The 17,721-nt window shown below is 38.2% G+C and overlaps 1 protein-coding gene across 1 annotated transcript; it reads right to left on the bottom strand.

Moving 5' to 3' along the window:
* Positions 1–7,888: 7,888 nt before the first annotated feature.
* Positions 7,889–8,851, bottom strand: LOC142844916 (olfactory receptor 4F3/4F16/4F29-like). Its single transcript, XM_075963696.1, has one exon. The coding sequence runs from the start codon at positions 8,849–8,851 to the stop codon at positions 7,889–7,891; it is 963 nt and encodes a 320-aa protein (XP_075819811.1).
* Positions 8,852–17,721: the final 8,870 nt, after the last annotated feature.

Genomic DNA, 17,721 nt, shown 5'->3' with positions numbered 1-17,721 from the left:
TTTTTGTGTGTGTATGTGTGTGTGCATGTGTGTGTTCATGATAAAGAAACTGTGACACTCTAAACTGCAATTTTATCTTTTTCTACAAAATTTGCATATTATTTTCCTGCTCCAGAGCCACCTCAAAATACATAGCATCAACAAGTACCACTTCATCCCTAAACCCACCATCTCAGGCTACTTCAGCAGCTCCTCGAGACACAGACTACAACTGCATAGAACAAACCAAAAGGTGAGTGGCCAGCCTTTCAGCTGGACAGCCCAGTATGTAGGCCCTAGGCAAAACCTGGGCCCTTTACCCCCGACACACCTCAGCTACAAGAGCAAGCGTCCTATAGGCAGTGTGCCCAAGCACTACCTATCAGGTACTGCAATCTACATGTCCCTACAAGCCTACTCATTCTCTGTGACCTCAGCAGCCCCCTGAGATACAGACTGTGACTGCACAGAACTGACCAGAGGTAAGTGAGCAGCAGCTCCCTGAGAAACAGACTGTGAGTACACAGAGTGAACCAAGAGCCACTCCCTAAAACAGGCAGTAACTGCACAGATTGTTCCAAGACACGAGACCCAGACACCTACTGCAAAAGTCAAACTAAGAGCAAAGACACTGCCTGCACCAACTGGACTAACAGATAGGTAGACGCTAATGCAAGAATATATTAAACAATCTAAAGAGCAATGTGGCACCACCAGAACCTACAACAACAGAAAGACCTGAACCTCCCAACCCAGAAAAAGCAAAAGAAATAGATTTTGGGGGCAAAGAAAGAAATTAAAGGCAAATAGGTCATAACACAAAATGTCCAGGAAATCTGGGACACCATGAAAAGACCAAACCTAAGAACAATAGGGTTGGAGAAAGGAGAAGAATAGCAGCTCAAAGGCACAGAAAATATATTAAACAAAATCATAAAAGAAAACTTTACAATCTTAAGGAAGGAAACACTTATGAAAATACAAGAAACTTACAGAACACTAAATCAACTGTACCCAAATTCCAGTTTAAAAAAATGGGGTACAGAGCTAAACAAAGAATTCTCAGCAGAAGAATCACAAATGACATAAAGACATTTAAGGAATTGCTCAACATCCTTAATCATCAGGGAAATGCAAATCAAATGGCTCTGAGATACCATCTTACACCTTCAGAATGACTAGGATCAAAAGTACTGAGAACAGCTTATGTTGGAGAAGATGTGGAGTCAGGGGATCACTCCTCCACTGCTTGTGGGAGTACAAACTTGTATAGTCACTTTAGAAACCAGTGTGACTTTTTCTCAGAAAACTGGAAATCAGTCTACTTTGAGGCCAATTGGTGTAGAAGGTACTTCTTTCTATGAGTTGCTTATATTGGTTAATGAATAAAAAAAACTGCCTTGGCCTGATAGGCCAGAACTTAGGTAGGTGGAGAAGACAGAACTGATTTCTGGGAAGAAGAAGAAAGCAGAGGGGAGAGACACCATGGAGCCACCAGAATCAGAAGTGCTGAATATTTCCTGGTAAACCACTGCCATGTGGTGACGCATAGATTAATAAAAATGGGCAAAATCAAGGTATAAGTGCTAGTCAATAAGATGTTAGAGCTAATAGGCCAAGCAGTGATTTAATGAACACAGATTTTGTGTGGTTATTTTGGGTGTAAGCTAGCCAGGTGGCCGGGAAAACAAGTAGCATCTCTCCTACAACAGCCAATGATACCACTCCTGGTCATATATCTATAAGATACTCAATCATACCACAAGGACACTTAATCAACTATTTCATAGCAGTATTATTCATAATACTCAGAACCTGAAAATAATCTAGATGCCTACCAACCAAAGAATGGATAAAGAAAATGTTGAAGTATTACTCAGCTGTATAAAACAATGATATCTTGAAATTTACAGGAAAATTGATAGAACTAGAAAGAACTATCCCAAATGAGGTACCCTAGACTTAAAAAGATAAACACAGTTTATACTCAACAATAAATGGATATTAGATATAAAGCAAAGGATATTCAAACTACAATCCACAGATCCTGAGGAGGCAGGTAACAATGATGACCCTAAGAGTGACACATGGATGGCTCAGGGAAGGAGAAGCAGATGAACTCTCCCTGGGTAAACAGGGGAAATGGGGTTGTAAAGAAGAGGGAATGGGAGATGACAACTTGAGGAAATAGACTGGTTGAGGAGGAAGAGGGACAATGTGGGAATGAAATGGAGAGATCTAGATAGAGAGAGCCACTATGAGGTTGGGGAGAAACCTAGTGCCAGGAAATTCCCAAGAATCCGCAAGGATGACCACAACTAAGACTCCTAGCAATAGTGGAGAGAGAACCCTAAGTGGTCTTCCCCTGTAATCAGATGGCTGAATACTCCAACTATCATCATTAAGCCTTCATCCTGTGATGTGGAATTCCCCCTCTGTATGCTGTGATTAACATTAACTAATAAAGAAAGCTGGCTTGAGCCTATAACAGGACAGAACAAAGACAGGGAACACTAAACTGAATGCTGGGAGAAAGAATGAGGCATCTCAGAGACGCTATATAGCTCCACCAGGAACAGACATGCCAGAACCATGCTGGTAATCCACAGCCACGTGGTGATACACAGATTAATAGAAATGGGTTAAATTAAGTTGTAAGAGTTAGCTAATAAGAATATAGAGTTAATGGAACAAGCAGTGATTTAAATAATACAGTTTCTGTGTGATTATTTCAGTTGGGCTTGAGAACGTGGATGGAATGTAAAATAAAATTAAAAAAATAAATTAAAAAGGAAAAAATACATAATTTCTTAAAACTTGTTCAAACTGGGATGCGGTGACACACACCTTTAATCTCAGCACACAGAAAGCAGAGGCAGGTAGATCTCTGTGAGTTTAAGGCCAACCTGGTTTAAAGTGAGTTACAGGACAGCCAAGGCTACACTGAAAACCCCATGTCAAAAAATAAATAAAGAAATAAACAAATAGAACAACTGTGTAAGAAGAGGGTAATTATGCATATGAATGGAAACCTTGCCAGCTACTTTGGGCTAGGAGATTTATGGATCATGGAGGAAAACCAACAACTGTCACTTTATTAAACCAGCGTTATCTCAAACTGCACTATAAATATTTGTCCTTATAAACAAAGAGAGGTGTCATCCTCACCCCTCATCAAGGAAGCTCCTCTTTGGAATGGATGGAGACCATTATTTAAACAAAAAAAACTCCCACACCTCAGGTTCAGGAGTAATTGTAGAAGAGGTCAGAAAGATTGTAAGAGTTAGAGGAAAGGGAGTTTGCTATGAGATTGTGACCTCTAGTTATGTCAGAAGTTGTAATCATAAAATTTCAGCATGATTGTCTAAACATGATGTGAACAAGGCCAAAATCCATGGTAAAATGGGTGAGCAATGCCCGAGAGGCTCATTGCTACACAGAGAACTACAGATAGCTCAGGAATGCTGACTTTGGGAGAAATAATCTTCCCCATGAAAGAGCACACTAATTGGCTATCCAATACAAATAGCCTGTCCTATATTATATGTAAAAGTATTATGCAGGCTCTTAATGTCATTGATTTTTTTTGTAAATCTTTTTTTTTCTATTTTGTTCATTTCAGCTAGTGTTTGATTATCTCTTCCCATCTACTGTTTGGGTGAGTTGATTGTTGTTGATATTCAAAGGCCTTCAAGCACTTAATTGAGTTTTTCACTTGACATCTCTCCAAGTTTTGAGTAGGGACATAGTGCTCTAAAATTTGCCAATTTTGACTACCTTCTTTATGTTCCATAAATTTTTAGATACTGTGTTTTCATTTACATTCAATTATAGAATTTTTAAACTTCCTTCTCCATTTCTTCCTTGAGTCAATTATCATTCGGTAGTATGTTGATTGGTCTCTATGAGCTGGTATGCTTTTTGTAGAATCTATTGGTATTGATATTCAAACTTATCCCATTGGGGTAATATAAAAGACAAAATGTCATTTCAGTTTTTCTATTTTGAGTAAAGTTTTGCATCCTAATATACAATCGGGTTTGTGGAAAGTTTCATGGACTGCTGAGAAGTAGATGTGTTGTTTATTATTGGTGTAGAATGTTCTGTAGATGTTTCTTTAGTCTATTTGTTTTATGTCATTTAACTTCAGGTTTTCTCTGTTCAGTTTTTGTCCTATAGACTTACTTATTGGGATATTTAAGTCATCCACTATCACTATTTGGTGGTTAATCTGTGGTTTTAAGAATAATAGTATTTCTTTTATGAAATCAGGTTTTCTTGTGTTCAATGTGTATATGTTTAGAATTGTATTAGCTTCTTGGATTTTTCCTTTAATGAATATGAATTGGTCCTCCTTATCTCTCTGACTGGTTTTGACTTGAAATCTTTTTCATCAGATGTTAGAATAGTCATGTCTGCATTTTTGTAGGAGGCATGTTGTCTTAGTTATTCATGTTCTGTCTTTGTGATATGACCAAAGAATCTAGACATAGGTCATTGACAGTGTTCCTTGGTGTGGATAGCTTGGTCCCTCCTTAGTTGAATAGGTGTTTGGAGATCTGTTGTTACCCAAATGTAAAAGGCTAAGCAGCAGGTCACTAGTGATTGGAATTCAGTCTTGAGGCAACTCTGTATAGATATGTAAATAAAATATAAGAAGTGATGTCTGTGGTAAGAGGAGCCATGGACATAAATTTAGACCCTGACTGCTGCAGGACCATGGCCCCAGTCATGGCCTAGGCAGCAGCTCCACCCAAACTGTATGAAAACCTGGCATCTGGTCAGTCACCAGAGACCATGTTGATGTCCAAGGGTCAACAACTGCTGGGGACATACTGATCTGGATGACCATGTTGCCACTGTGGCCATGATGATGTTGGGGATAAAGCTGCTGCCATGTCTGGATCCCTGGTCCCATTACAGCTGGGATCTGTATTGATGATCATGTCCAAAGTTCCTACAGGAGGCTGTAAGAGCCATGCCAGTTTCACCTTTCACTGGACCTGGGATAGAGGCCTATGCCCCTCACTGGACACTGAAACAGGAGAGCTGCTTCTACCCCTCATGGGAGAGCTGCCCCCTCCTCGCAATAAAGAGGACCTGATTGCATGGGACTAGGAGAGCTGGCTCTGCTGCTTGCCTGGGTGAGTGCTGGTTCCAGTGGACTGGAATGACCAGCACCGTTACCACTCAGACCCACATTCTGGACCTTGGGTTGGCCCACCCTAACATCTACACTACCTAGGATCTGCTGGAGCATTTGAAGGGACTGGCCCTATGGAATACTAGCCACAGAATCCCCATGACTCCTGACAACAGCAGAAACTCTGAGAGGAGTTTTGGTAGGAGTCCATTAATGATGGTGTGCTAGAGGCCAGAGACCTTGAACCAGACCTATGACTCATTAGCAATGAATATTTGAAGGTAGGGCAAATTGAACAAAACAGTATATCGTGTGTCACACCAGAACTCCCAATGCACTAGGAGGAACGAAGAGGTGTTAGATATGGGAAAGATGAGGGAGAAAGGTGGGGTTTTGTTTGTTTTATTTTATTTTAATTAATTTGGAGGGACTTTTGGGAGGTGATGCTGCAGGCATTAGAGATAGGCATGGGGAGATTGAGAGGTGAATAAGATTGGGGCGCATGATATAAAATTCCTGAAGAATCAATAAACAATTACGTTATGTATAAAAATAGATTTATACAATAAGTATCAGCTTGCTTATTCTTAGAAAAACTGTCTCAGATCATATCAAATTACTAATTTCAAGCATCCAAATATATATGTCAGTAACCTTTAGAAAAATAAATCTGAAAATTTTTTAATACTCTATTCCAGTTGCTATCCTGGAGTTTTATATTTTCTCAATCTGAAAACTTTAATATTTGTTAACTAAAGGAAAATGTCTGTAATTCAAGAAGAAGAACAACAACATTAACAACAAGAACAAGAAGAATGACAAGAACAAAGACAAAAGAAAAATACAGAGCTCGATAAAAATCAATAAAAAATTGCAAATCCCCCCAAAAATTGCAAATCTCAAAAAAATGAAAACGAGAAAGAGATGTCTATTCACGTAGAAATAGGTGTAGCTACTGAGTGCTAGAACAAATTTTCTGTATAGTTAGGAGAATCCAACTGATGACCCTCAGAAGTCTGTGGAAGGCTCACCAAGTTCTGCACACGGAGCTTAGATGGCAGAGCTTGGTAGCACAGTAGGAAAGTCACTGAGCACATAGACCTAAGGTGGCAAGCATGAAATCACAACGGCAATATTCTAGGGGCTGGCTTAGTGCAGGTTTTTGATGCATTCCTTCTAAAACCACCAAATCACCATAAAAACCACACATCAATGAACAATATGACAATAACTTTAAGAAGTGTTCCATTAATCTATTAAATTGGTTGCTTATAAATAGTAAAGTGTGTGGGTAGACTACTGGAGTCTGTTACAAACTCATTTTCACATTTCATTTGCTGTGAACTTTGTGGCCAATGCAGATAAAAAACATTTAGATTGATAAGGTATTCTTGAAATCCACAAATGAAGATAATAAAAGGACATATGAGTCTATATCCCTCATAGCTACATTTGGTAACCTATTCTAAAAATCATCAATAAGGGATTCTTTAATGGAATTTAATGGAAATTTGAGTTTCATTAAAAAAAAAAAGGTCCAGGTACATCTGTTGTTACTAAATCTCACTCTGGACCTGGAGCTTTTGATCCAAAATTTTAAAAGGAAAAATGGCCATGAAACAGAAACCAGGAATGTTGTGTCTATCTTAATGTTTGTCATGTGAGCAAAGCCTGGCACTTTTATCACAATGATACTTGCAGCTGACCTGGGACATGGAGGAACTGAAAGGAGAGAATGAGAACAAGGAAGGAAACTCTAAAAATCTTAGTGGTCCCACATATTTGTACATTACCGCTAGAAATGTATATTAAGTGTTTTGATTCTACACTTGCATCTATCTTAAAACAAGAGCATTTTACCATCCAAATGTCACCCAAACATCTCTTTGCATTATGAGAAGACAAAATAAAAAAGGAAGATGAAAAATAGGAAAAAAAAGTTAAATATTAAATGTCTTTGAGTAGTCTACTATCAAATCAGCAGAAGAAAAGATCAACATGTTTCTTTGGCACATTTTTGCTGTTCCAAACATAACTCACAAAGTTTCTACCCAAGCAATACTTATGTAAGACTCTGATGTGCATTTAAAAGTTCTATATTCCTTGCTTAACTGCAAAAGTCCAAAAGAGAAGAAAAGGCAGCATGATGGTGCACACATGGAAAAATGATTCAGTTCAATAATTCGTATATAAACGCTATGTGGAAGGCAACAAGAAGTCTCTATTTATCACAAACAGTTCTATTCAAAAGTAGAAGCAGAGTCTAGAGAGATGGTTCACCTTTAAGAGTGTACACTATCCTTTAAGAGGCCCAAGATTGGTTCCCGTCACCTAGTTCAGGTGGTTCAAAACAACATATAACTCCACCAGCAGCATATCAAATGCTCTCTCCTAGGCTCCAGAGGTACCTGCCCTTACATGTGCAAAGACATACACATACAAACATACTCTTAAAATACAAATAATTTTGAGAGAGAGATACAGAGAGAGGTTTTTCCTCTTCTAAAGACCTTAAAGCAAATATCCATCTTCTTTATGTGTAAGAATTTCCTTAGGAATTGAGCTCATTATATTTTAATATATGTAATATATGTATATTAACATAAATAAATATATGTTATATATGTAATTGGTATTTTAATAAGATATTGTCACTCATTACTAAGTACAAGACAAAATAGCATATATATTATAGATAAACATATAAAAATAGGCAAAGAAATATTTCTTCTCAGAAATATGTTAGCAGTGAATTTCTGTACTCAGTTAAGACTGTTCACAGGTCAGGTGTTTAAGAATTTGTCTATAGCCCATTAGCTTGCTGAATACTCTCATCACTGCCATTTTCATTTCTTGATTCCTCAATGTGTAAATTATAGGATTCAGAAAAGGAGTGACAATCGCATCAAATATGGCCAGAAACTTATCCAAGTGTGTGTAAGAAGAAGGCCATGTATAGAAAAACATCACAGGACCAAAGAATAAGACCACCACAGTCACATGAGCTGAAAGTGTAGACAGAGCCTTGGAGGAGCCACTTGAAGAATGTTTGTGAACAGTAAATATAATGACAATATAGGAAATGATCAGTATGAAGAAGGAGCCCACAGACATGAATCCACTATTGATTGATACCAGTAATTCCAGTCTGTATGTGTCAGTGCAAGCAAGTTTGATGAATCTGGGAAAGTCGCAGTAGAAGCTGTCCAACACATTTGGTCCACAAAATGGTAAGTTTACTACAAAAGCCATTTGAACCAGAGAATGCATAAATCCAACCACCCAGGAGGCCACTGAAAACAAGATGCACATCTTTGGGCTCATAATGGTCAGATAATGGAGAGGTTTACATATGGCCACATATCTGTCAAAAGCCATGGCTATGAGTAAAACCATTTCTACACCACCAATGACATGGATGAAGAAGATCTGAGTAATACAGCCTCTAAAGGAGATGACTTTTTGCTTTCTGAATAGGTCATAAATCATCTTGGGGGAAGTGACAGAAGAAATACCCAAGTCAATGAAGGAGAGATTAGCCAACAGAAAGTACATGGGAGAGTTTAAATGAGGGTCAGAAGCCACAGCGAACACGATGAGGGAGTTTCCTGTCACGCTTGCTACATAAAATGTGGAGGAGAACACAAAAAGGAACAGTTGAATATTCCAAGAGTTGGTGAGTCCCAGGAACACAAACTCTGACACCACAGACTGATTCACACCTTCCATTGTCTTTGATGGCAAGGCTACCTGAAAGAGGAAATAGGGAAAACTGCATATTACAATTGTACTAATAGAATAGGAGAAACTCCAAGTTATGAAAGTCTATTTTCACCTAAAAATTACAACTAACCCAAAATAAAACAGCTGTGATTACAAGCTCAATTTAAGCAATCATAATAGGATTGTAAATTAAAACTATAGTGAACTATGACATGACACATATGAAAAGATGCTTTTTTAAAAAGTCAAAAGATAACAAGGTTGGGTGGATTTAAGGAAGCTGGAGAGATACTCCAGCAGTTAACAGTACTTCCTACCTTCCCTAGAACCCAAGTTTCGTTACCAGCACTCACATCAAGCAAGTTAATGCTGCCTGTAACTCCAGGTCTATAGGATTCAATGCCTGGCATCCATGGGTATCCATCCACACATAACAAATGCATAGACATAAATTCACATAAAATTTTTAGAAATAAATATTTTAAAAGAGGGCATCATAGTAAACTGATAGTAAGAATATAAATTAATACATCCTCTAAAGAAAATGATGGAATGTTGGCAAATTTTTAAAGACAGATTAGATTTGTAGCACTATAAATTTGCATTTGGCTATCATTTGTAAGACCCTAATCAAAATGAAAAGAAAATAACAGATAGGAAAGATTTAAAAGAACTATCACCTGATAGAGAAATTCTCACCTTCATGATATATATCTTGAAGAAATGACATTATTTTTTTCATTGTATAATTATCCATAAACATTATAAGTGAACAACTTGCCTTCATTGATAGATACATGTATAACATACCACACACACACACACACACACACACACACATATCCAAGAACCCGAGACTATTCTGCACCTTTAAAAGAAAAAAATGGAAGTCTGTATTTTATAATTACATTAACAAGCCAGGAAGTCACAGTGGTAAGTGAAAATGAAGTCACGGAAATTTAGTTACTGAAAGATTTCAGCAGGAATGGAACCTAAGGAAGCCAGGGAGAGAAGGTTGAAGGATGGTAAAATCCAGAGGTGGTAGATGACGCCAGGACAAGACAGAAGAGGCATGATGTACATATGAACTCACAGAGACTGTGATAACATGCAAAAGACCTGGTGTTCATGTTGTTAGGTACATGAACTGTAATCATTGAAAAATATCTCTAGCGATTTGATGTTAAAATAAAACTCAAATACCAAAATTTTGACTCTTCCAGGCCATCAGTCCATAAATCCTGGGTGTGAACATAATTATTACCATAGAGTATATTCCACATGATGTGGATTCTTAAGCCCCTCAACAATAGCATCACATAAGAGTATTTTATCCATAATTCTATGAAATATTTATCATATTATATTGTAGTTTAGGTTTCTTTAGAGAAGAAACTGCATAGGAGACAACATTTGGACTTTGGATTCAAGACCCATGATTAAGCTCATAGTTCAATCATGGACTGACTACTATTAGAAAAGATACTGAAACACTTCTCTTTGTGTGTTTACTTCTCTCTTTTAACGTATTGAAATAGTTATTTCTGTTAAGTTACAGGAATGAAACAAATATCACAATCATGCATTTGGCAAGGATTGGAAAGGATAAGGGTGTAGTGACCATAGACAGAATCATTTCATCAATAGAAAGATGCTCCATTTATAGATGTTCAATAAATGCTCATAATATGCATGATTTTCTTCCTTTCTCTTGCTTCTAATAGCAATCAACTAGTGAGATAAATTACTTAAAAACATTAATGAACATGAATAAGCAGAGGACATCACACTGTCATGTCCAAAATGCATTTCAAAGTGTACTATCACCCATTCAATAGCATGTTACCCCAGTCACATCATTTTAGTGATCAAATAATGAAATTTCAAATGCAAACAGCACATATGCTCTCAAGAAACCATGTGCCTATGTTTAGTACTCAATACAAACTTGATCTGATTAATTTCTCAATTAGACAGCAACCCCTATAGTTTTGAACCCCACATCTGTCTTCTCATGAGGATATTCCAAACTTTATATTCAGAAAAAGCTGTGAAATAAGTATTGAATAGAAACAGAAAGTGTTCAACATCCTCAGCCATCGGGGAAATGCAAATCAAAATACTATGAGATTACATATTACACTTCTCAGAATGTCTAAGATCAAAAACGCAAGTGACAGCTCATGCTTGCAAGGATGCAGAGAAAAAGGAACACTCCTCCATTACTGGTGGGAGTGCAAACTTGTCCAATCAGTTTGGAAATCAATACGGAAAGTTCTCAGAAAATTTGGAATAGATCTACCTAGGGGCCCAGTTATACCACTCTTGGGCATCTACCCAAAGAATGTTCCATCTTGTCATAAGGTTGCTTGCTTAACCATGTTCGTTTCAGTTTTATCCTAAGAGCCTAGGTTGTTTCCGGTAGAAAACAACCTAGACTCTCAAATGAAGAACGAATAAAGAATATGTGTTATATTCCTCCAAGTGAATCTTACTCAGCTAATAAAAGCAATGATATAATAAAATTTAAATGCAAATGGATAGAACTAGAAAAAAATCATCCTGAGTGTGGTAACCCAGACCCAGAAAGACAAACATGGTAAGTACTCACTTATAACTGGACATTAGTTGGTAATAAAGGGTAATCATGTTAGAATCCACAGAACAAGAGAAGCTAAGTAACCAGGAGGGCTCGATGGGGGATATGTGAATCCCTCTAGGAAGTGAAAAAAATATATTAAATTGTGCAGATGGACTGGGGGTGGGTGGAGATGGGAACAAGATGGATCAGGTGGGGGAGTGGGAAGATGGAGGGAGAAAATAATGGGAGAGAAGATTACAATTGGTGGACTATGCGAGCAATGGAGAAAACTAGTGCAGTGGAAACTCCCTGGAAACTACAAGAGTGACCTTAGTAAAATCTCCTAGTAATTTGAGAGATGGAGCCAAAGCTGGCCACCTTCTCTATCCAGATAAGTCTCCTAGCAGTGGGACTAGGACATCACCCCAACCACAAAACTTCAACCTATAATGTGTTCCATCTTCAAGATGTGCTGGGGTAAGGGTGGTGCAGAACTAGTGGCCAATTAATGACTAATCCAACTTGAGATCCATGCTAGGAAAGGGAACCTATACCTGACAGTGACTGGTTAGCCAGAAACCAGAGGCAGGGCAGTCCAGAGATACATGCTAGAACTAACAAGACTGACAAGAAAAAAGTCAAAGAAATCATTACTACATTCTGCTATACTCATAGACTGGAGCCTAGGCCAAATATCATCATGGGCGTTTCATCTAGCAACTGACGGGAGCTGATGCAGAGACCTACAGCCAAACCCTAGGATGAGCCAGGGGTAACCCTGCAGAAGATGGGGAGAGGGATTTAGGAGCCAGAGGGATCGAGGACATCAGGAGAACATGGCCCACAGAATCCATTGAGAAGATCTCATAGGTACTCACAGAGATTGAAGCAACAAATACGGACCCTGTATGGGTCTGGGCTAGTGCCCTGCATACGCCCTATGGTTCTGTAGCTTGGTGTTCTTGTGCACCTCCCAACAGTGGGAGTGGGTAGTGTCTTTGACTATTTTACCTGTGTTTGGAACCCTTTTCCTCCTACTGGGTTGCCACATCCAGCTGTGATATGAGGGTTTGTGCTCAGTCTCACTGTATCTTCTTAGGCTATATTCGGTGGATATGCCCAGGAGGCCTGCTTATTTTTGAAGGGAAAAAGAGGAGGAACTGAACTGATGGAGAGAGGAGTTGTGGGGGGAGACTGCTGCAGTCAGGATGTAATACAAGAAAGAGCGATGAAAGTAAGAAAAATAAGAAAAGAAAATAGAAAACAGTGTGGTTGAATTGTTGAAAAGCACATAAAATATACATGATTGTATGATATGAAAAGATGGGCAAAGGGATTGAATCAAGTTCTGGAGTGATAAATTAAATAAATTTTAGTATTTGCTTTTAACCTTTCTCTCCCCATAAACATGGTTAAGCTTGCCTTCTCAGGTTCTTTGGTCTTCTTTGTTATTTCTTTAAAGAGCATCACCATGTGTCTGACATCTATGCTAGCTTAACTCACAGAAATTCTCTCTCTTTCTCTCTCTCTCTCCTCCTGTCTCTCCTGCTGTTGATATTTATACTTTGCCTTCCCTGGGGTATTTTTTCTCAAAACTATAACAAAATTATTCTCAAAGTTCAAAAAAGTGAAATAAATAAACAAGAATAAAATGAAAACCCAAAAGGGACTATGAAATTTGTAAAGGTACTATATAATTGGGAAGACAAAAAATGGTAAGGCTTACAAAAACTAGACATAAACCATTTTGAATTAGGAATTTTACTCCCTCAGTTGAATCTATTTGTATTTTCACTTTGCAGATTGTTTTGAAGCCTTAAGTCCAAGGAAATTTAGACCCTCCTAATTTTAGAACATCATTTAATTTATTTAATAGTTTGGGAAATACAAGTAATCCTGTATTCTTTTAAAATAAATACTTATGTGAAAGCTCACATCATACCTCTTTAAAGACTTTCAGATCAGATCACTGAACATAATCAAATTGATACAAAGATTCCAACTATAAATGGCATATGAAAACAAGAAAAATAAATGAAACTGGCATTTTAAGTGCCATTTTATTTTAAGATTTAGAGATTACATTCTACCAGAATATTTGTTTTCAGCATTGAGACTTTTGTCCTTATGTTAAAATTTACTTTGGATCAGGTATTTATAAAGTTCTTCTAATCTAGCAAATAAAAATTTATAAAACTTTGCTTCTATTTTACAGACTATTCGCCAAATACTTCATAGAAGGCAAATAGTTCATAGTCACCTATTTTTAAAAGTGAAGAGAAATATACAAATTTACACTTTTATTTATATATATTATTGATATTTTCCATAATTATCAGTTCATAGGATATTATATCATTCATTCAATCAATTATCAGTAAGTATGTAATGATTAATTATGGCATAAACTTAGTAGAAAATACTACAAAGCTATTTGACTTCTCAAGGCCATTTACAATGTAGTTCTAGCTCATAGGCAGTCGGTTACTTAGCCTTTGCCAATACTTCAGTTGGTGTTTAAGACCTATCCTCCTGCGTGTTCAATTCATTTTCTTGACTGCTCTCTACTTTGCTCTTCTTCCTCAATCACTTTAGGATGTGACTCTTGTCTACGACAGTTCCAATCACAAAGTAACATCTGAGAATAAACCACCCAAGCATTGTTAAGTCTATTTCCATCCATGCATTTTACCTGAATAACAACAGCATCTTAGCAAAGTCAGGTTTCTTTGTCTTCTCTCACATAAAATGCCTAATGGAATCTTCCATTAGGGAGATAAAAAACTAATTATACACACCTCAAGAGGCTACTGACCGAGAGACACTACAAAACATGGCAATTTAGAAGGATCACATGGTTACAGGATTCTTTCTCTGGAGACATCCTTGGTTTGGCCTAAGTGACCAAAGAATTTTATAACTTGTAGTGTAACACTGAGTAAAATAGGAAAACTGGGGTTGTTGAGGTATCAGTAACCTGCATGGATATAAACGTTAATAATTATGGCTGGGCATGGTGGTATGTGTCTTTAATTTCAGTGTTCAGAAGACAGAAGCAGAAAGATCTCTGTGAGTTTGAGGTCAGCCTCATCTACAGAGTGATTTCCAGAACATCCAGGGCTAAATAGTAAGACCCTAACTAAATTTTTTTTAATTAATCATTGCTATTCTTCATATCTATTTAGTAAATACATATATATTATCGCAAAGTTTGATGGGCATCACTTAGTTAAATCAAACTAATAGTCTAAGTATAGTTCAGTTTGGGAAGTAGAATATAAAGTCCTAAATCACCTTGAAAAGAAAGGAAATAGGAAGAGTCTAGATCAACTTATAGAAATGAAAAAGTACTGCCGGGCGATGGTGGCGCACGCCTTTAATCCCAGCCCTCGGGAGGCAGAGGCAGGCGGATCTCTGTGAGTTCGAGACCAGCCTGGTCTACAGAGCTAGTTCCAGGACAGGCTCCAAAGCCACAGAGAAACCCTGTCTCGAAAAACCAAAAAAAAAAAAAGAAAGAAAAAGAAAAATTTCTATATCTACACAGTAAAATATTATTCAGCTATTAAAATGAAATTATTAAATGACCATGGAAATGAATGAAACTGGAAATAGACCTTTCTGATTGAGGTAATCCAGACCCAGAAAAATAAAGGTCGCATGTTTTCACTCATTTGTGAATGATAGCTTTGAATCTTCATGTAGCATGAGTTCTAATAGATTTTAATAACAAAAACCTGGAGTCAGATACTGGGGACAATGTTGAGAGATAAGAGAAATAAAGGAGCCAAACCACATCCAATTTACCTACTCAACTTCCCAGCTGAAAAGAGACTGAATTCTTGTTTCCTCCAGCCTAATCACTTCCTCACTAAACCCATTGATATTTAAATATTTAAAACTAGTAGTTTCTTTTTTGGTTTAAAAGTAGATTCAATAATCTACCTTTTAATCCTATTTTTATATCCCCTTTATTTCTTTTCAAGGTTGATTTAGTAATCTACCCTTACATCTTATCATATTAGTATCCTCCCCCTTTTTTTCAAAAGTTTCTGTCCCACACATTCCCATAGCCATTTGGTCAAATAAACACACAGAGGCTTATATTAACTCTATTATATCTAGCTTGTTGCTTAGGCTTACTACTAACTAGTTCTTACAACTTAAATTAACACATAATTCTTATCTATGTTTAGCCATGTGGCTTGTTACCTTAATTCAGTAAGGCATTCTCATCTTGCTTCCTCTGTGTCTGGCTTGCAACTGCATCTCTGCCTTTCCTCTTCCAGAATTCTCCTAGCCCAGTAGTCCCATCTATACTTCCTGCTTGGCTGCTAGCCAATCAGCATTTTTATTAAATCAATACAAGTGACAAATTTTTACAGTGTACAAGAGCATTATTCCATAGTATCTTTAGATATGTATTTATTCCCTCTGTGATACCCATAAAGGTCAAGAAGTTAGTGATGGCCTTTGGGGGATGGCTTTCAATGGAAAGAACATAGAAAACAATGCCATAAAAATTTCCTTAGTTGCAGGAGACTTGACCCTAGAGGGGATCCCAGGTGCCCAAGCTGAGGCCCCCAGTTAGTTCCTTGGGCAGCTGAGGATAGGGAACCTGAAATGACCCTATCCTAGAGCAATACTGACGAATATCATGCATATCATCCTAGAACTTTCATCTGGCGATGGATGGAGATAGAGACAGAGTCCCACACTGGAACACTGGATAGAGCTCCCAAGGTCCCAAGGAGGAGCAGAAGGAGGGAGAACATGAGCAAAGAAGTCGGGACCACGAGGGGTGCACCCACCCACTGAGACAGTGGAGATGATCTACTGGGAGCTCACCAAGGCCAGCTGGACTGTGACTGAAAAAGCATGGGATAAAACTGGACTCTCTGAACATGACGAACAATGAGGGCTGATGAGACGCCAAGGACAATGGCACACGGTTTTGATCCTACGCAATGTGCTGGCTTGGTGGGAGCCTAGCCAGTTTGGATGTTCACCTTCCTAGATATGGACGGAGGGGGGAGGACCTAGGACTTACCACAGGGCAGGGAACCCTGACTGCTCTTTGGACTGGAGAGGGAGGGGGAGAAAAGTGGGGGGAAGGGGAGAGGGGTGGGAGGAGGGGGAGAAGAATGGGAGGAGGGGGAGGGAAATGGGAGGCTGGGAGGAGGTGGAAATTTGTTTTTTTTTTTCTTTCTTTTCTTTATTCTCCTTTTATCAATAAAAAAAATACATAAAAAAAAAACAGCCCTGCCATGACCCTGCAGGTCAGGCAGAGGACTCTAGCCCTGTCTTCCCATTTGGAGATCAGCAGTGCAAACAGAACAATCAACATGGGGTTGGGGCTGAACTGTGTCATTTTGGTTTTTCTTTTAAAAGGTAAATAACAAGGGATACTGAGTGTATGAGTAGACGTGATTGAGGAATACAATAGACTTTTGTGACAGTTTCTTGATCAAGATCCTCTTTGTTTACAGGTGTCCATTGTGAGGTGCAGCTCATTGAGTCTGGAGGAGGATTGGTGCAGCCTAAGGGGTCACTGAAGCTCTCCTGTGCAACCTCTGGATTCACCTTCACTAGTGCTGCCATAAATTGGGTCCGCCAGGCTCCTGGGAAGGGGCTTGAGTGGGTTGCTCTCATAAAAAGTAAAAGTAATAATTATGCAACATATTATGCTGATTCAGTGAAGGACAGATTCATCATCTCCAGAGATGATTCCAAAAGCACAGCCTACCTGCAGATGAACAATCTTAAAACTGAGGACACAGCCATGTATTACTGTACTACAGACACAGTGAGCAGTCTTCAGTGTGAGCCCCTGACAAAAACCTCCCTGGCAGGTACAATAACCAGCAGGGGGCGCTCAGCACACATAAAGCCCAGGGGCCGACATAGCATTTTTTTTTTTTCCTGTGCTATCTGGACACCCTCTCCATCTAATCCTCCTTACAATTACAATTACAGACTGTAGGAATTGATCATGTCTCTGAAAATAAAAACTAGTTCAGTTTTGATTGACTTTCTTAAAAAAAAAATTTCCTTAGTTTCACCTACTTTATCTATAAAATCAAAAGACTAATGTGAAAGTTCATATTTGTATGTCCTGTACGTGTAATTCTTCCATCTATTGCCATTTTTCCTTTGAGCCTATTTCAGTTCCAATTGAAGGTCTTATAATCCATGGCAGAGATCAAGCAACTTCAGCCACAGGAAAGTGGCATGCCAGCACATATCTTCTAGAGAAATGTGGTTACTTTGTGGTTCATCATCCCACAGATTCTCACAC

The sequence above is a fragment of the Microtus pennsylvanicus genome, chromosome 2 (genome assembly GCF_037038515.1).
Source record: "Microtus pennsylvanicus isolate mMicPen1 chromosome 2, mMicPen1.hap1, whole genome shotgun sequence".
In the NCBI taxonomy this organism is placed as follows: domain Eukaryota; kingdom Metazoa; phylum Chordata; class Mammalia; order Rodentia; family Cricetidae; genus Microtus; species Microtus pennsylvanicus.
The sequence above is the reverse complement of the archived record's forward strand: the minus strand, read 5'-3'. Positions and strand labels throughout refer to the sequence as shown.

Coding starts and splice junctions, on each gene's coding strand:
- LOC142844916 (XM_075963696.1), bottom strand. CDS start 8,851: ATGGAAGGTGTGAATCAGTCTGTGGTGTCAGAGTTTGTGTTCCTGGGA.